General features: G+C 39.4%; 1 protein-coding gene across 1 annotated transcript in view; it reads right to left on the reverse strand.

Moving 5' to 3' along the window:
* The window catches only part of lama3 (laminin, alpha 3), a 36,109-nt gene extending 19,704 nt beyond the window's left edge, over positions 1–16,405 (reverse strand). The window contains exons 1-19 of the mRNA XM_037545603.1: positions 15,955–16,405; positions 14,246–14,359; positions 12,994–13,112; positions 11,790–11,870; positions 11,506–11,603; positions 10,947–10,991; positions 9,255–9,406; positions 9,059–9,169; positions 8,410–8,521; positions 7,388–7,546; positions 5,843–6,039; positions 5,255–5,371; positions 4,979–5,133; positions 3,761–3,902; positions 3,546–3,645; positions 3,218–3,334; positions 2,123–2,293; positions 1,693–1,844; positions 173–358 (exon numbers count right to left, since the gene is read on the reverse strand). Coding sequence (XP_037401500.1) covers positions 173–358; positions 1,693–1,844; positions 2,123–2,293; positions 3,218–3,334; positions 3,546–3,645; positions 3,761–3,902; positions 4,979–5,133; positions 5,255–5,371; positions 5,843–6,039; positions 7,388–7,546; positions 8,410–8,521; positions 9,059–9,169; positions 9,255–9,406; positions 10,947–10,991; positions 11,506–11,603; positions 11,790–11,870; positions 12,994–13,112; positions 14,246–14,359; positions 15,955–16,137 — 2,511 coding nt within the window. The 5' untranslated portion in view covers positions 16,138–16,405. The remainder of the gene's footprint in view (positions 1–172; positions 359–1,692; positions 1,845–2,122; positions 2,294–3,217; positions 3,335–3,545; positions 3,646–3,760; positions 3,903–4,978; positions 5,134–5,254; positions 5,372–5,842; positions 6,040–7,387; positions 7,547–8,409; positions 8,522–9,058; positions 9,170–9,254; positions 9,407–10,946; positions 10,992–11,505; positions 11,604–11,789; positions 11,871–12,993; positions 13,113–14,245; positions 14,360–15,954) is intronic.
* Positions 16,406–20,213: the final 3,808 nt, after the last annotated feature.

The following is a 20,213-nucleotide window of genomic DNA, read 5'->3' on the forward strand; positions in this document are numbered from 1 at the left end:
CACGTAATACAAAAGGAGCCGCACTGAAAAGTGTAATGACTGAATGTACTTGACTATAATATCTTCATTACCTCAGCGCAACTGTGTCTTTCAGTTCACTTGCTTTTGGCAGCAGTAGTGTTGTTTTTATTGGAAATGATGTACATATTTGAATCAAGTAATTGTAACTTACATTTTTGTTTCCCAGATAAAGGACAAACAGATTGTCTTCCTCTGCACTCTGGCGACGCCTGTGTTGGTGTAGTTTGGGCCGGTGGAGTGTCAGGTTGAGAGCTGTGAAGGCTCGTAGATCTTCCAGGTTTTTAGGTGGACGAAGCTCTATGTGGCTATTGCCAGAAAACAAAATGGGACCCCTAATCTAGAGAGAGGCAGAGAAAAAGATCTTTAGATGTGAAAGACTGTGGCCCAGAGTTCAAATAGTTCATCCGGACTGAACATATATTGTTGAAGAAAATGTTCAGGGTCTCAGTGAAAAATCAACGTTAAGCTAGGTCCCCAGCATAGTAATGACATGAACATTTGTCCTTTTTTAGGTAAAAAATTAAAGTATTTCCTATTTAACAGTTTATCTGCAAAAAACTGTTAAATACAAACAATCCATAGCCTGCGAATTTGGTCCCTGGCGATGCTATAGCTAATCCAAGTGAGCACAATTGCTCTCTGTTTGGGTGGATAGGATGATCCTCCCTCTCCCTTCAGCATCTCAGTGGCTTCTGTTAGCTGATGTAACAGAATTGGCAGTCACTGATCTCCTTCAAGCACATTGAGACGACCAATGCTGTTGCATTAGTGGTAGTTTGAAAAGATGCAGTGGTGGATATTACATGACACATCGGAAGCACATGCTGGCCTTCATCCTCCTGCTGGTAGTACTGTGTGACTGGGGGTGACCTACGTATTAGGCGGAACTGGACAGAACTGAATTGGGAGAAAATTGGGGGAAAATTATATATACCAATCGCTGCTGTCAGAACAAAACCTTGTCTCTTCATTTTTTGACATAATTTGGAAATGCCTATTGGTCTTTACATTGTGTATGAATTTCATGATGATTGGACCAAAAGAAATGGCTCGAAATTATTGGGACACAACATCGGGCTCCACTGACTTACTTTAAAAGTAAAGCATGTTTTTTCCTCCTCCTGTAAATACATATATATATATCCTCCATAGCTTGGACCTCTTCATTCCTATTTAGTCTTACGTTGAACACAAACTAGCACTCCAATGGTTTTCAACTGTTTGAAGCCATCAATGCTCAATGCTGAGTGGAACAATATTGGCACTTCTTTCTATAAAAGGTTGTCAAGACTTCAACATTTAAAGAAATCTAAGAGAAAAGCTATTCCATTCTATGTTCCTTTATCTTTTAGTTGAATGATTTATAAAGACCATTAAAAGCTTACTGTATTGCCTTTCCACATTACATCTGGCATCAACAGTGTGGCAGAGGCTAAGGTAGCTCGGTAGCTCTGCTACTCCAGCAGTATTTTCATTGCTTCCTTTGGATATTTTTAATACATTCCTCCAATCCAAGGCTCTTTGTGTCAAAACCACTAGAGCACATGGTTTACTAAGTTAAAGATCATTCCTCAATGTATAGACACTGGCATCTGAAGGAGCTAAGACAAAACACAACCTAAACAAACCATCTTAAAAATAAACCCATTCTCATCCAGGGTGACAACTCACTCTGTTGGCCATATCTCTGGTCTTCTCAATCATGTCCTTGATCCTCATGATGCTGTCGGACATATTGGTTCTGGTGGGCACCCAGCTGCTTTGATTCAACACCTCAGCGAGCGTATCAGTGACTTCAGGAAAGACTTTGTTCAGCTCAATAACTGGGAAGAAGCACATCAGAGTTTTCCTTGGCACTTTTTCCTCAGTGCTTCTTTGAATATACAACACATGGATGGGCATAATCTTTCACTCTTAATGAACTTAGGGCTCTCGGCAAAACCTTTCATTTGCGTAGAACTAACGCGAATTAATCTCAGTCCATTTAAACCACGGCCTTAGATCCTGCACTAGATTTTATTGTTGCCTGAAAGCTTGCCCCTTTATTTTGCTGAACTGAAATCAATAGCATCAGTCAAATGCTTCATTTGTTGAGCCTCACATGTTTTGTTGACGGTGTTAAGTATATCATCCATGTTTGAATCTCCACCAGGAACACGGATCTTGTCCAGTTCATCGCTGATGTCCTCTAACCGTGCTGTAGCATTGGACACAGTGTTATTGGCAGCCTGGACAGCATCCATTGCCTGGTTCACAAGGGCATGAATATCATCTGTGTAAAAAGAAATGGATCCAGTAGATTGTTAAACTAATTACACAGGCTGGGTGAGCTTTTACATTTGCAAAAGAATATTCTCATATATCTGGTCGTACACTGATAGAAATAAAGGTCAGGTACATCGAGCTACAAACAATTTAAATGTACATAAGGTATAACAGTGGTTTTAAGGTTCAATTATGTGCCTTAAATACATTTTTCCCAGTGGAAATGCACATATTTGTACTTTTTTATATCTGAATGTTTTAAAACAGAGCAACAAAATAAAAAGCCTAGTGTAACGCAGAGCGATTAGGAGGAGGATGCACGTGCTGAGAAAAGCAAGATTTATTTGGGGCAAATCCAGGGTCATGGTTAAAACAGTCCAGGGTCACTGAGCCAACACGGATTGAATGAGGGACAGACATGACAAAGGAACATAGGCTAAACACAAAAACAGAGACTAGGAAATATAACAGGGGCTAGAAGATACAATACCGAACAATACTTCCAGTACATCCAGCCTACAAACACTTCAAACAATACATACAGCACAAAGACCAACACAGACCAGGGCAAACACAGGGCTTATATAGCACAAGGGAATACAAGGGATCACAAGACACAGGTGGAAAACAGGTGGAAAAAATCAGGGGAGATGGAGTCACGAAACAAGGGGGCAGGACAGTGAAGAATCAAAACAAAGAAGCATGTGGACGACTGGGAAGTAAACACATGGCACATGGGGGAGTGGGAGAAGCCAATCGTGATACCTGGGGACAAGACGGGGTGTGTGGAGTCAATACATAGTCAATACTAAGAACATATCATTTCAATGGATTATGGTACAGCTATGTCCCCCAGCTAAAGGTATTGACATGTACCCCTGAGGGTACCACCCCAGTGTACCGTTTTATAACTTTATTTTATAGAGCTCACCTCTATTGATCTCATTCAACATCTCCTCCATAGCTTGGACCTCTTCATTCTTATGCTTTCCTTCAGCCTTTGCCTTGTCCAGACGGTCTTTAATATCAGCATATTTTTGTGTGGCCTCTTAAAACAAAAGTAAAAACACTAGATGAAGATTTAGTTATCATGGTCCACGTCATATATAGGCATAACGTTAATGTTGTTCTAATAAACACAGGTTAGAATCTGTTGCACTTTAGAGTAAGTGTATCATTTATTATGTACAACTAAGTATAATGACAATGATATTTAACATCCAGAGCCATCTGGATGTGAAATAACACTGGAAAGACACCTGCTAGATTCTTCTCTGCTTTCTCAGCTTTGTCAAGCAAACTGACTGCAGAGTTCTTCAGTTCTTCTGCCTTCTGAGTCAGATTCTGTGCTTTCACATTCTGTTCAGAGTGAAAATAATCAAAAAAAGAGTGACGTAGCCACAACTGTCCAACATTATGACATGATTAACTAACTACTCACTGACTGCTGTGTGTTTTCCTCATTAGCACTCACCGCAAGGGCCTGGTCTGCAGCTTCATGAGCTTTATTTGCGGCTGCCTCAGCCTTTTTAAGAGCGTCAATGACCTCTCCATAAGCATTGATGGCCTCTACAGCCTTTTGAACAGCTGAGGTGTTGGTGTAATTCAGCAGAGACCTAAAAACCATTTGGACAACAGTTATACAGTGCAAAGTGGTATCTTGTGAGGTGAAATCATCTTAAATAGAGTCAAATCTAATATTACAATATAGCATTTTTGCAGTGTACTTGAATGTCTGTAGCTAAGCACAATAAATTTAGATCACTTCTTTTAGATCTTTAAAGGTTACAAAGCCTTATAAACACTATTGCCAAAAGTTTTCAGTCATCATCCTTCACACGCGTAAGAACTTGAGTGACATCCCATTCTTAATCCAAAGGGTTCACAGCTACGACAGCTTCAACTCTTCTTAGAGGACCATAATGTTTATGGGTGTTTTTATGGAAATTTTTGACCATGGATGAGAAGGCCTGGCTCGCAGTCTCCGCTCTATTCATCCCAAAGGTATTCTGCGGGGTTTAGGTCAGGACTCATGTCTTTATGGACCTTGCTTTGTGAACCGGTGTGCAGTCATGTTGGAACAGGAAGGGACCATCCCCAAACTGTTCCCACAAAGTTGGGGGCATTAAATTGTCCAAAATCTCTTGGTGCTGAAGCATTAAGAGTTCCTTTCACTGGAACTAAGGGGCCAAGCCCAAATCCTGAAATACAACCCAACACCATAATCCCCCCTCCACCAAACTTTACACTTGGCAAAATGCAGTCAGACAAACACCGTTCTCCTGGCAACCGCCAAACCCAGAGTAGTCCATCGGATTGTCAGACGGAGAACCGTAATTGGTCACTCCAGAGAACACGTCTCCACTGCTCAAGAGTCCAGTGGCGGCGCTTTACACTGCATTCGACGCTTTGTATTGCGCTTGGTGATGTAAGGCTTGAATGCAACTGCTTGGCCATGGAAATCCATTCTATGTATATATATATATATATATAATCCATTCTATCTATATATATATATAAAATGTATATATAAATATATAAAGGCAAGCTTTCTGATGAAATAGAGTGTAAGACACTAGATCAGAGCCTTTTGTACCATTGAAATGCTTATAAATAAGCATTTATATATATTTATAAGTATGTAAGTTGTCTTTACTGATATATGAGCTGAAGCTCTAATGTGTGAACGTACATTTGAAAGTGCATAGCAAGATCCATGAGATACTGGGCATGTTCCTCTGCCTCTCTCACGATGCCGTCCTTAGCAGTGGCCCTGGAAAGCTCATCCAGTTTTTGCTTTAAACCCCTTTCTGCTCCGTCCAGCTCAGCGGCAAGTCCTGCGAAGTTCTGAAAAAGAAGTACAGATTAACCGTTGCTGAGCAAACATGCAGAATTTGTTCTTTATGTTCAATACAAATGAACATAAACCATCAGTGCTGTATCCTAAAGTGTTAAGCCTCCCTCTTACATTTCTTAGGTCTTCCATCATTATAAGAACACCTGTTATCTCTCTCAGTGTTCCTTTACTCATCGCCACATCAGCAGAGATGGCCTCTTGCTCTTCCTCCAGCATCTTATGACGTTTCTGGGAAAAATACAAGGGTGATTTTACTTGTAAGCTACAAAACCCAAAAGAGCTTCAGACAAGAAGATGAGCAAAGCTTTGGGAAGTTACGTTATGGTTTACATAAAAATGACAATTCATGAAATCATGACATCAAAATTGCAAATTGTAGAATAAAACAGTAAAAGTGAGTCAAAAATGGTTCTTTTGTGAATAACTATGGACACATAAAGAAACAGCTTAATGCTTAAATGGCTCTTTGCATGGTGAAATGGTGCTTCAGATTAATGGAGAATGTGTTTTGGAGAACGTGACGTAACTTTAGTAGAATCTCTTTGGTGCTACATAGAACCATTTTCAAAAATGTTCTATATAGGTCCAGATACAATACTATTTCACCATGCAAAGAACCATTTAAGCATGGGAACGGTTCTTTACTTAAGTAAAAGTGTTTTAATTTGGATTAAAAAGTGCCTGTTGAGGTATGATTACCAGAATGTGTGAAAGACTGGCCTCACTCCTGTCATTCATCACTTTGGTCTTGTTCACGGTTCTCTCTGCCTTTTTCAGTGCATCTTTAAGATCTTTAAGCTCAGCAATCCAGGACATGAGGTCTTGGGCGGTTCGATCAGCAGTGGCCAGAGTACCGTTCAGAGGATCGGTCAAGTTCTTCATGATGTAATCTAAGACTGTGAGGGGGAAAAGCACATTATTTGCTAGTGACATCCTGTATAAATTAAAACTAAGGAGTAACGCATGGCAACGAGATCCTAATGTGTGGCCACAACTTAGCAAGGCATGGGTGGGAACAAGATAATTAAGTCATGGCCACAACGTATGCTAACCATACATTAGAAGACTTTGAAATGACTTTTAAAAGATTAAAGTCTTACACCTTCTCACATCTAAAGACAGTGTCATGGTTTTCCTTCCAGTCTGTAGTGGTACAGACGGGAAACACTTTGGGTGAGCATGTAAAGATCTGAGGCTCAGAGCAGTTCATTGTAAAAAAAATAAAAATGAAAGATAAAAAAGATTGATGATTCTTCCATAATGCTGTTCTTAAAGCCATCTGCACATTTCCTTATGTCACCGTTACGCTTAGTGAACCTGAAATATTACAGCAGTCAGTTTACATTTCTAAGGTAATGTGATTATTATATTAAAGTGGAGCAGATTTGCTGCTTTTATAGAGATTTCAGTCAGTCACACACACATTTTCTCTCTCTCTCTCTCCCTCTCTCTCTCTGTCTCTCTCTCTCTCGCTCTTTCTCTCTCTCTCTCTGCCTCCCCCTCTCCCCCTTTCTCTCTCTCTCTTTATCTCTCTCATTCGCTCTTTCTCTCTCTCTCTCTCTCTCTCTCTCTCTCTCTCTCTCTCTCTCTCTCTCCATGCCTTACTCCACGACTTAATTTAAATTAAATTAAGTGTAACAAAAGCCCAGCAGGAGCTGAACTTCTCTGCCTCCTCTGCTGTCACTGCAGACTGGCAGGGTCGCCTACAGAGCAGCACTAGTAGCTCTTAATGAAGTAATTCTCTTCTTTTTTTGAGGGTCCCATTTCCCAGGGAAGATTTCAAGCTCTACCCATTATACCTCAGTTCCAAGGGGCAAGGAGACACTTGAAAACAAGGGATGGGGTAAAACGAAGAAATGGGATTGGGCCTAGGAGAGGGAGTGTCAAAGTGATCATCTCTCCAATTTTCTGCATTCGTGTGTTGCTTTTGGGGGAGTTATTAAAGGATTTGCCGTATAAACACGTTTCAGTGGAGCAGGAAATATTGCGATATAGCATTACTTAATGATTATAAACTGAAATATCCGTGTGAGATTATATGAAGATCCAGTAAGTGTGTTTTGCAGTACACAGCCATTCCAGGCGCATGTACCACAATCATAGGGTCAGGGTTGGGTAATTGAATACAAGTACTGAGAATATGTATCCAGAAAACTGAAATTACGTGTCTGTATTCAGTCAAAGTTACATTTTATTAAAGCAGTATTCAGAAAATGGTATCCAGAATTTCCAAATATAACCTACGTCTCTGAGCTTCCCCGAGTTCATCCTCAGCCAGTCTCCTCTGCACGCTGCAGTTTTGCCTTCTCATTTGTGCCACCATCTGCCTCGCTTCCTCCAGCATCCTCGCAACCTCTTTGCTGGGTGCAGTGATGTTAGAGACTTTCAGTTCCTCCTGGAGTTCTAGATGGATGGATGGATGGATAGTTAGATAGACAGAAAGACAGAAAGACAGACAGATAGGTGTATGCATGAATAGATAGATAGATAGATAGATAGATAGATAGATAGATAGATAGATAGATAGATAGATAGATAGATAGATAGATAGATAGAACAGAGACAGAAAGAAAGACAGACAGATAGAGCAGACAGACAGATAGATAGAGCAGAGACAGAAAGACAGACAGATAGATAGAGCAGACAGACAGACAGACAGACAGACAGACAGACAGACAGACAGATAGATAGATAGATAGATAGATAGATAGATAGATAGATAGATAGATAGATAGATAGATAGATAGAGCAGAGACAGATAGATAGATAGATAGAGCAGAGACAGAAAGACAGACAGATAGATAGAGCAGACAGACAGACAGACAGACAGATAGATAGAGCAGACAGACAGACAGACAGATAGATAGATAGATAGATAGATAGATAGATAGATAGATAGATAGATAGATAGAACAGAGACAGAAAGAAAGACAGACAGATAGAGCAGACAGACAGATAGATAGAGCAGACAGACAGACAGACAGACAGACAGACAGACAGACAGATAGATAGATAGATAGATAGATAGAGCAGAGACAGAAAGACAGACAGATAGATAGAGCAGACAGACAGACAGACAGACAGACAGACAGATAGATAGATAGATAGATAGATAGATAGATAGATAGATAGATAGATAGATAGAGCAGAGACAGAAAGACAGATAGATAGATAGATAGATAGATAGATAGATAGATAGATAGATAGATAGATAGATAGATAGATAGATAGAGAGGATGGACGATGGACAGATGATTTTTGTTTACCTTCTATTCTTCTCAGAAGCTCCTCAGTGTCAGTCAGCAGGTTTTGGCCCATTTGCTGAGTTTTGTCTGAATCGTTTAACACCTCATTAGTGACTGATGAAGTCAAATCTGCCTGAAGAAAAACGTTTGAAATCAAACATTTTCATGAACTGGCAGTGATATTAAGATGTGAGTGAATGTTTTGTCTGCTGTTTGCTTTGTCCTGCATGTTTTACACAGCAATATTGACTGTTTATTTTATTTGAAGCAACAATAAAATAAGAACTCAATATATCTCAATATACCAGTTTATTTATGTATATGCTCCATATTGCTGTGTTAGTATGTGTTGCTCAATTTTTCAAAAATATAAAATAACATATTTTACTGTCTGAACAAATCTCTGAAATTGTCCTCAAAAGGAGAAAGAAAAAAACATTATTCTCTTTGATGTACAAGAATGTAATTAGATTTTATTCAAAGCCTATATGTACGTTTTTATATTTTTGTGTTATATTATTATTATTATGAATTATTATTATGCGTCATGCACCAACAAGTAGATTATTAATGCACCTCATGTAATGATATTAATATTTGAACAGAGTTGATGTTTGAAACAGAGTAAAAGGAGTTTTTGGAAGTTCATGAAGAGCTGCAGCGTGAATACCTTGGCCTTGAGTGTTCTCAGGTCCTTTCTGACCCCGTCCACGTCCGACTCTAGTTCTTTCATCTTCGGCTCCAGCAGCTGGACAGATGTGTTGTACTTCACCACTAACACCTGACATGGTAAATCAACCCAGTTTGAATGAGAGAGGAATAAATATGTGAAAAACATTGTCATACTGACATTTATTTGTAGCTACCTTTGCAGCAACAATGGCCTCTTCCAGTTTCCTCAGAGCAGCGAGGGAATCAGAGCTGTGCTTAAAGCGCTCTAGATCGACCTTCAGTGTGTAGAGCTCAGAATCCATCCCCTCCAGATCCTCCAGCAATGTCTGAACACAGCTGTCACACTCTAGAAGAGGAAAGCACGCAGGTTATTCGGTGAAGTGGTCATCTGACCATAGTCCACAACCACAATGACATCACAAATAGCAAAATACGCTAATAAACTTCACACACATCTCATGCTTATAAAAATAACTTTCTTTTTTAGATGTTTAGAGTTATTATTGGCATTTTTCTGTGCAACTTCATAATTATTTAGGTATAGCTACATTATTACAACATTGTGTGATGAATTGTCTTTACACTGTTAGAAATAAAGGTTCTGTGCTGGTACATTTACCGTTCATCAAGGTACAAACAATGTAAATGTACCTTCAAAGGTACAGCAGCGGTTTTAAGGTCCATTTAAATGAGTTTCTCCAGGTGAAAAGTTCATATTTGTACCTTTTCATAACCGAATGATTTAAAACAGAGCCATTTGATAAAAGCTTGGAGGCGAGACAGGGTGTGTGGAGTCAGTACAGCTTAGAAAACATCATTTCAGTAGTTTCTGGTTCAGTTATGTTCCCTGACTAAAGGTACTGAGATGAACCCTTGAGGGTCCCACCCCAGGGATGAGAGGGGTCCTGTCCCAGTGACAGTTTAGAACATATATTTCTGGACTTTTTCTCCATTTCTTCCAGTCATGTGAATTCTGTTTAAATTCTATAATAAAAATATCTAAATATGATTGAACATAATATTACAATTATATAATATAATATTATTATAATTACTGTACTTATTATATTAATATTAATATTCATATTCATAAAATATCGCCTGTGATGTTCAAAAGCACTTTCTACAGACTTTCTGTTCAGATTTCACATATGAGAAAGAAAAACTAAAAGAATTATTAATCTTCATTCACCCACAAATATTATTACTATTAGTTTGAATTAAAGTTTTAACAAGAGTGCAGATTTTAGATATTAAACAGAGTTAAGTTTTAGTTATTTATGGGAGTTCAAGAAGAGGTGCAGGGCAGATATTTAACAAATATTAAACATATATTTAACATTCCAGGCTCATTACATACTAAGGCTTATTATTTGTTAACTAGGGACTTCAATGCAATCTAATGGAGCTTTTTTAGGTTAAAGAACTGTGTAATAAAACTTCAGGCCCACAGTTTGGGGGTTAAACTAAATGCAAAAAGAGGCCTTTGAAAGCGAACATGGGGGATCTAAAAGTTTAAATATTTCAACCTTTTAGGATGAATCACTGGCATTGCTATCAGTTTTGAGTTATACTGAGTTATACTAGGGCTTATTATGCAATATATAATCATTACACTGTCAGTAACTACAGGGGCTACAAAGCAAACTGGCTAAAATACTCCTTGAATATAGAAGTATGTAATAAAACTTTGGGCCCACCAGTGAGCCCTGGCCTTTCAAGGGGTTAAAGTTTTTGGGCCAATGGAACTGATGAGTGCCAAAAAAAAAAAAAGAAAATCTGTCAGGTTCATAAGAAACAGAAACAGTAAACTGTGCTGGCATATGACTCTTCGGGACTTCTACTGAACTCTACTGCTGTGCTTATTCTGGGAGATGAACACAAACCTTGGCAGTCACCATCAATGCTGGGGTTGTTTGGATTTTCACACTCTATAGAAACACAAAAGACAAGAAACAGTCATAACACGCTGATAGTTCTGGCACACAAGCTTCAATATGAGCATATGCAGTTTTATAGGGGGTGGCCGGTAACTGCCCTCTTAAATCTAATTGGCAACCCCAGATGCCACCCCAACATTTCTGGCACATCATTGCCTTCCACTTCAGTGTGGGGCAGGCTTTTTTGCGCCGTTAAATGGAGCACCTTTAAATATTTCGCTGTTGGAGAACAGCCATTGAACCTCTTTTCACCCTCCTCCCCCGCCTCGCACATTCACATTCCCAGTTTGTCTCGTCTGTCCTGCTTTTAAGGGGAAAGTGGTCAATCTAAGGAGCAACTGTTCAAATTCTGTACAACCCCCTGCTCATGCATTCACGCTGCCACCCTGCCAAAACTCCCTGCCACCCCTGGTAAAACATGCTGAATCCACCACTTCACATAAAGCAAAATATGCTATAAAAGTTTTATATATCTCTTAAAATTTCAGGATTCATGTGTTCTTACCGCCTGTAAAGGGGTCGCATAAATAGCCATCATCACAGGCACAAAGCTGGCAACTCCCTCCACCCTGTAATGGGTCACCATAGTAACCAGCCGCGCACCTGTGTGGATACAGAGATGTCACTACAAAATATGCAGTCAGACATGAGTCTGTCACTGACATGATTATTTAAAATAAAATAATGAAATGCTAGAACTTCAGTGTAAATGATGCAATCACGTTGTTTTCCAGTAGTTTGGTTAAAGCAGCGAGCAGGTTGTGGATTAATGTCTGATTGTACACACACCTTTCACAGCGAGTTCCCAAATATCCTGGTTTGCACAGACATTCAAGCTGATCTCCAATCTTCAGACAACCGAGTGCAAAGCTGTGGGAATAAGGTGATGATTTGGACAAAAAGCTTTCAATGATCAGCTTTCAATTGACCTCAAATATAATTGAAAAGTTTGCTTCTCTAGTTGAGCACTGGAGTAACATTAATGGAAGATTATGGTCACCATTACTTTTGTAGATAACAGGATGTCATACAATGTCAACAAGTAAGACAGTGTGAGGTTACTTATCAACTCGACACACTACATGCAAAATGTAGCTGAGGTGTATTTACACTCATCTTGCATTTGTTATATTGGATTTTCCTCTGTGTGTGTGTGTGTGTGTGTGTGTTTTGTTGAAGGCCTCTTCCGCTTCTTTCCTTAAGAGAGGAAGCTAATGTACAGAATAATGTCAAGGTTATGAGAACAGTGTTTGCCAGAGGTATCTGTTTATGTTGAAATAAGTTTTTCCAGATGTTTCCTTATGGGATGTATGGATGTGTGTGTGTCCCTAATCATCTTATGTGTGTTTGTCTCTAATGTATGTGCGCACATTCATTGTATATAAACCAGAGTCACTTCGGACTTTGGAGGAGATCCCAATTCGGCCTTCGGGACTCTAACAGTGCTTTAACACTATCTTATTAATTTGGAATAAAGTTGTTCATGTTTAAATCCAGATTTTGTCTCCCCACCTACATAACTGAGAATAAACAACATAGCCTATCTTATATTTCCTGCTAGCTAGCTTAGCCTAGTTTCACCTGTGCAGATCTAAAAAGGCAAACATTTGATGTGAAACATGTCCTGATTGACTCCATACAGGGAAAATAACATGTTTGCTCAAACTTTCACATGAAATGCTCTTCATGATTCATGATTCACTTAGAGAGCATTTAACGAGGGCCCATTTTAAGCATTAAGGAAGGGGTTCCCACAGCTGAGTTGGCAGTTCAACCTAAATTCTTATAATCTTTGCTTTAAATGACTTTATAATGAATGACTAGCTTCCAGATGTGTTTTTAGACAGCTGGCTTCATGCTATGATTAGAAATCAGCCGCAAACATATCAAACGCTTCACCATTTAATCATGTAAGCTGCTTAGCTATTAACATCATAAGGGTTATAATGTTTCTCATGTTACATGATCCATTGTGTAATTACATCACACGCACCTATGAGATGGATCTGAAAAGGGACATGGACACACTTGGCACGTCCTCAGAGCTGCGCTGCCATAATAGCCCTCCGCACACCGCTCACAGTGGTCCCCAGCTGTGTTCAACTGGCAGTTCTAGAAGACCAAGCACATATCAAAACAGCATCCAATGAGTTAAGATGGGAGTTAAATTATTACATATCCACTCTAATATTGATTAACCAACTCCCACATTGCTCATGGCCTCTAAGGATAAATAAGCATGATGTGAAGATTTGCAGTAGAACCTTTCAAAATGTTAAGTAGAGCTTTGGTCTTGGTTCCATGCAACTTCTTAGTACCAGTGTAGGATATGAAACAGTGCTGAAATGTGCTGTTCCTGGGTGTCAGGAAGATCATTAAGCCTGCCAAGGATCCACACATCCAAAGGAGTGGATGACGTTTACATTTTCCAATGTACTTAAGGATTTCAGCCTGAACTTCACTGGGCAATATGCCAGTATTCGTCATTATCATGATAAACAGTAAGTTACAATATTCTTTTCTGAGTACATTGTGGATATTGTCAGTACTTAAAAAATACTTTCCAACTACATGTTTCATGACAAACAGAGCATTATTAGTCCTGTTAAATTGGAAAAAGTGCAACACAGTGTGTGAAATGTTGATTAAAATGATTGGGTCCCTAGCTTTTAATAGCATTTTTTTTAAATGTGCCTCTATTTAGTTGGTTTTAATTTACAAAATGTAAGAAAAACTAAATATTGAGACATATTAAGTATCCCGAAAAGTTCTTGAAGTATTGTGTTACATTTTTCACAACTTACATTACTGTACAAAAAGTGTATATTGGAATAGTGCAACAATGTTGTATACTAATATATGTATTGTGTATATATCGCTGTTGTCAGAACAAAACCCCGTATCTCCAAAATGGTAACTTTCCCATACAAGGAAAAGCATACCTCCAACAGCAACAATAAATATACTACAAGAGGGCTGTGCATCTAATATTTTCACTCCCCTTCGTACCTATGTAAATGCGAAGTGACAATAAACATGATTTGATTTTGAACTCAGTTTGTTGTTTTCTAAATGAAATGTGTCTAATTTCATGTGTGAAAGAGTGAGCCAACCCAATCAGAAATCATTTACCTAGATCAGACTTAAAAATAGCTTGTTTAACTAAAATGGATAAAGAGAGGCTGAAAATGATCAAGTACAAAATAATAAACTGGATGGCAACAAAGGCAAATGAAGGTGCCTACCCGGCACTTTCCTGAATTTGGGTCACACTCATGGGACAGGCCATTGCAGTTACAGGGCACACAATGACCTCTGTATGGTCCACTTCTCTCCTTGTACTGTCCAGGGCCACATTGCTGAGAAATCACAAAACAGAAGGTGAGGTTACAGTCACTATTCACATAAAAAATCTAGATAAAATATATATGAATATGGGTACATAAATGAAAAATATTGTGACGACCGGCGGCGAGACTCAGAGGCAGGAGACATGTTCTTTGCCAACAGTGCTCTTTATTTAGTTTACTACTTGCTTACTGCATTCAACCTGCACGGAGAGTGAAACCAGACTACTCAAACTGGGGAAAACCGCGCCCAGGCCATCAGGCTAGCTGCACTTCTGTCAGAGGGTGAAGAGCCACATTTGCATGGCCCCTCCTACTCTGACTGGAGGGCCGCAACGCGACCAATCCAGGAAAACCCAGTGCTTGCCACAATATATAAATAATACATAGGCAAAAGCAGGAATCACTGTATGCCTGTTAGCAAACTTTAATGCCTGCAGTCATGAGAGGCTCTGGAGGTATGGCCATGCATAAAAGATGCTTTACATGTTATTTGTGTTATGTTGTGTTAGACAGCTGGCTTTAGTTTAGTGCCCACAGTAAAACAGAAGTGTTTGACTGGTGATGACTCCCAGCTATTTGTGTTGTGTTACTATGTGTCTTTCTGACTGGTGTTTAATAAAAGAGCACTTCTTGCAGGAGGATGCCCTTATGCTCTTCCCTTTTTCTTACTCTACATTGATACCACAGTGATGTCAGAAGTGGGGTAGCACCCCCAACATTGTTTCAAACGTCTTCAAGAAGAATGGTGAAAGAGACAGAGCTTGGTGAAAGACCATGACTGTGGGGACAGTGTTGCCAGGCTCCATGGCGCAGGAAGGTCCAACAATGGGGTCAGTCAAAGTGAAACCATCAAAGGTCTCAGCGTGAAAGTGCCAAGGCAAGCAGTGGGATGGTTGGTGGAGAGAGAGAGCGCCTGAGCCAGTGGATAAACGCATGCCAGCTGGGCGGTTAAGTGATGGCTGCAGGCCGTGGATCAAGTGAAGCATGGATGACAGACAGCACATTGCATTTGCCATCACAGGCTCGCCAGTATCCCTACTGTGACCAGGCTGCTCACGCACACTGAGCACACCAAATGGCTGGAAGGCAAACATCATCCAGTTTAGGTCAGTCACCACTGGCAGTCATGTGGCCACAGGCGTTTACTCAGGCGCTCGTTGCCATGTAATGTGTGCTCTGCAGCATTTGTGCTGATGGGGACGGCTTGCACCCAAGGACCTGACTCAAGTTGAAGAGATATGCAATGTTCTACTACTAGCTGAATGCTGTTGTGTGGCATTGCCATACAGAGGACCATGCGTAGAGGCTCATGGGATGGCTGTGACAAACCATGCTATTTTGTCAGCTGTTTTTTATAAATAGACTGTATGGACTGGGGAGTGAACACTGTTTTGAAATGAATCAAAACCAAATCACTAGTATGCTTGATTATTAAAAAAGACCTTTGGTTTTCTAGGGTGTGTCACGGTCCATGTTTCAGGCACACAATGGGATCCTGGCATACACTTGAGCTAGAAATATATACTATAAAATAATAAACCATTCATTTTTTTCTTATTCCTATATGCCCACATTTGAGTGTTAAGTTGTGAATGGCTCGTTACCTGTGTAATTGCCCCGGCAGTGTGGTTGTTGTAAGTGGGGTCACAGTGTTGTCTCAAAGACCGCTGCAGTCGATGTTCAGCACTGTGCCTGTACCGAACATGACTGGATGGTGTCCCCTGGTCAGCAACACAAAGCCAGAGTCCAGCCATGCAGCAGAGCAGAAACCCCCACATGCAACTCATCCTGCATGTACTCACTCAAAAACTGAAATCTGTTATGGCTGCCTGTTTTCTCCCCTCCTGTGTACAATGTCCAGCCTGTTGCACAGACTTTCCTTCACTGCAGAGATCCTCAGTCCAGTCAAACACATTTACTCATCCCAGAAAAGTCAGTCATCCAAATCCAGACGCTGAGAAGACTAAGAACAGTGGAAAACCTCCTGGCACAGGATTGCCCTCCTTCTCTGGTCCAAAGATCGTTTCTTATCTTTCTCCTTGTCAGGGTAAACGTGATAGTGATGCAAACTGTTTAGAGACTTGGCAGAGATTAATCTGCTTACATGCTAGTACAGGCACTGGGTGACTTGAGAAACATTTCTTGCACCAATATTTAACTTCCTTCATTTACAGCCCCTCCCAATCCCTGCACCCCACAGTGCTGATAACACAATTATGAGGAAGAGGATGCCTTTTCTTTACTACATTAAGTGTGTTTTTGTACTGTACAAACTGTACAAAACCGAGCAGGTAGATTGTGTATATGTGTACTGCTTTTATTGTGCTTTTTCTAGCTAATTCCTACATATTCAATGAGTAAAATGAACCTCCTACATGAGCATGGACTCTCTAATAAAAATGAAATATTCACATCAGACATTTGGACAAGCGGCAATGAAAAGACTCCACATAAATTTACTGAATCATTCATTGATTCATTGCCTTTATTATCTCTGTCGTTTAGTGTTTACAAACTGTGGGAGATACAAAATATACATCACACTTTCAAGAATGCAAAAAAATAACCTCAGCAGACAGAAGAAGGTTTAACTCTTGGTAAACCAGTCTTTTAATAGAATGTCATTAATTAGTGACGCTGACATCTATTAAAATGATCATAAGCACAAAACACTGAAGGTAAACAGGGATCCCCATCAGGGAGAACCGAGTGGCTCTGAAATCACTTTTACACACAAGCAAAGTTTCAGTTTCAGATTACTTTGTAACTTAGTTACAAGTTGAATAAAAACTGGCTTTAAACTCAGGATCACAAATAGGTTTTCCTTGATCTGTAGGTCTCTGTTCATAAACATAAACGAACCGAAACTAATTTACTATAAAATGAAATGGTGTTTGTAGAAATTCAGAAAAAAGCCGCGTCAGTCTCGACTGCATATGTGGACATATTTCTATGTTGTGCTCTATTTACACAAAGTTAGGTTAGTTCATCATTTATGTTGAACAGACTCTCCCAAAGTTTTATGCTGCTGCACTGACATTGAACCGTGTGCTGCACTGGGTCGGTATGACCAACAGGTTAAAACCAGCTCAGAACAAAGTGACCGCTGGGCCCTGATTGGTGCTCTTACTTTGCACTTCTTTTGTTTTGACATGTTACGTTTTTATACACACAGAAACCAAAAGGAACGACAGATTTCTCAAAATGTAGTGGAGTAAAAAGTCAGATATTTGACTCTGAAATGTAGTGGAGTGAAAGTAAAAAGTCGCCCAGAATGGAAAAACTTATTAGTACAGATACACAAAAAAACTACTTAAGTACAGCAACTAATTACATTTACTTAGTTACTGTCCACCACTGCATCCAAGAGCACAAAGGTCTGAACAGTTCTGCAGTTTAAGAACACATAGACTTTTTTAGGACATTTCTCAAGAACACATTTAAGAAAAAAAGCTTTAGAAGCTAAAGGTGAATGAGGCCCAGTGTTCTAAAACTCTTCTACGATGTTCTAGAATGTGTTATCTAATCCGGTACGGTTCCTGACTCATATTCAAAATACAGGTACAGAATATATTAACAATACAGAATCTGTATTCAGTACGAGTTTCATGTTGTAAAGGCAGCATTCAGAGTACAGTTACCTTTTAGATTTTTAGGAAATTAATATTAGAGTTCTTACCCACTAGATACAATCTTAACAAAAAGACCTTTAATAATGGCTGTTTAACAAGGTAGCTCATGATAAAGCCTGAGTAGACTGATAAATCAATGTGATCGGTTATTAATCTCAGTGTTACTGAGCTCTGCTAAAGCCTGAGTAGACTGATAAATCAATGTGATGATCAGTTATTAATCTCAGCGTTACTGAGCTCTGCTGAAGCCTGAGTAGACTGATAAATCAATGTGATGATCAGTTTTTAATCTCAGCGTTACTGAGCTCTGCTAAAGCCTGAGTAGACTGATAAATCAATGTGATCAGTTATTAATCTCAGTGTTACTGAGCTCTGCTAAAGCCTGAGTAGACTGATAAATCAATATGATCAGTTATTAATCTCAGTGTTACTGAGCTCTGCTAAAGCCTGAGTAGACTGATAAATCAATGTGATCGGTTATTAATCTCAGCGTTACTGAGCTCTGCTAAAGCCTGTGTAGACTGATAAATCAATGTGATCAGTTATTAATCTCAGCGTTACTGAGCTCTGCTAAAGCCTGAGTAGACTGATAAATCAATGTGATCGGTTATTAATCTCAGCGTTACTGAGCTCTGCTAAAGCCTGAGTAGACTGATAAATCAATGTGATCAGTTATTAATCTCAGTGTTACTGAGCTCTGCTAAAGCCTGAGTAGACTGATAAATCAATGTGATCAGTTATTAATCTCAGTGTTACTGAGCTCTGCTAAAGCCTGAGTAGACTGATAAATCAATGTGATCGGTTATTAATCTCAGTGTTACTGAGCTCTGCTAAAGCCTGAGTAGACTGATAAATCAACATGATGATCAGTTATTAATCTCAGTGTTACTGAGCTCTGCTAAAGCCTGAGTAGACTGATAAATCAACATGATGATCAGTTATTAATCTCAGTGTTACTGAGCTCTGCTGAAGCCTGAGTAGACTGATAAATCAATGTGATCAGTTATTAATCTCAGTGTTACAGAGCTCTGCTAATGCCTGAGTAGACTGATAAATCAATGTGATGATCAGTTATTAATCTCAGCGTTACTGAGCTTTTTTTACAGTCGCCTCAGTAGCAGACATATTTGCGATAAAATCAGAATCACCGTTGTAGTGGACTCACGGGGAGCAGCAGTGGACTGAAGTAGACAGTGAGAGAGAAGTTAAGAATTTTTGAAACATTTAAATGATTCTTCATGAAACAGAATAATAACATGAAGAAAACTGCCAACCAACAACTGCAAGGAACTGTGTGAATTAAGTAAAAAAACCAAAACATGTTTCCCAAGTTCCTTATCAAGATACATTATAAATGTTTTCTAAATGTATTGCGAACATGTGACTTTTTTATGTACTATAATGGAATATGTTACTGAACACATTTAGGACAAGTATTCAGTATTCAGCCATCACTACTTTTTAAAAAGTATTTAGCCCAACCCTGCTTGCTTCATCAGTAGGCCACAGTGCAGTCGGGTGTTTTGTATTCATGTATCTGTTGCAGGTTTGAAGCTCATTGGCTGAATACTGACAGGAGTGGCCAGTTCATACAAAACATTACAGTGTGGCTTTACTACATTAAGCAAAACTCACGATAATTGAATAAAACCAAAAGAAGTGTTTGTTACTAAATGAAGTACATTTCAAATGACTAGTTGAAATTTTAAAATATTTTACAGTGCATTATTGCAGTCTGACTGTTACACTGTAATGTTGTGTACCATAGTTGGTGTGACCAAAATAAACTGAGTTGCTGTGCAGTTTGTTTCTTTCTCTTCTCTTCTTGTGGGAAAGAATGCAGCATCTGTAGTGTTCTCACTTACACGCTCAAATGAGACACAACACTTCAATGTGTAGCCTTGTGCCTTTCACTGGTGTTGTGTGAGAATTAGTGGGAGGATCTGGAGTGTGAAGCGTGCTGTGAGGGTGTTTGCTGTGGGCCTGTAAACTGTGGAATGAGTTTACTGAGTGGGTGTGGCGAGGAGAGAGCATTAGATTAGCATCCCCTCTTACAATGAGCTGTGGGTAACAAATGTCCTATATGGGTCCAGCACATGGCAATCAAAACAAAGCCTATCCATCATGCGAAAAATGGCCAAACTGGTATCAGATCAGTTACACTGTGTCTATGATAGTGTGGAATAACAGAACTTTACTCAAGATGTGTATAACTTTAACAGTGTTCCCTC

Source organism: Pygocentrus nattereri, chromosome 15 (assembly GCF_015220715.1).
Source record: "Pygocentrus nattereri isolate fPygNat1 chromosome 15, fPygNat1.pri, whole genome shotgun sequence".
NCBI lineage: Eukaryota > Metazoa > Chordata > Actinopteri > Characiformes > Serrasalmidae > Pygocentrus > Pygocentrus nattereri.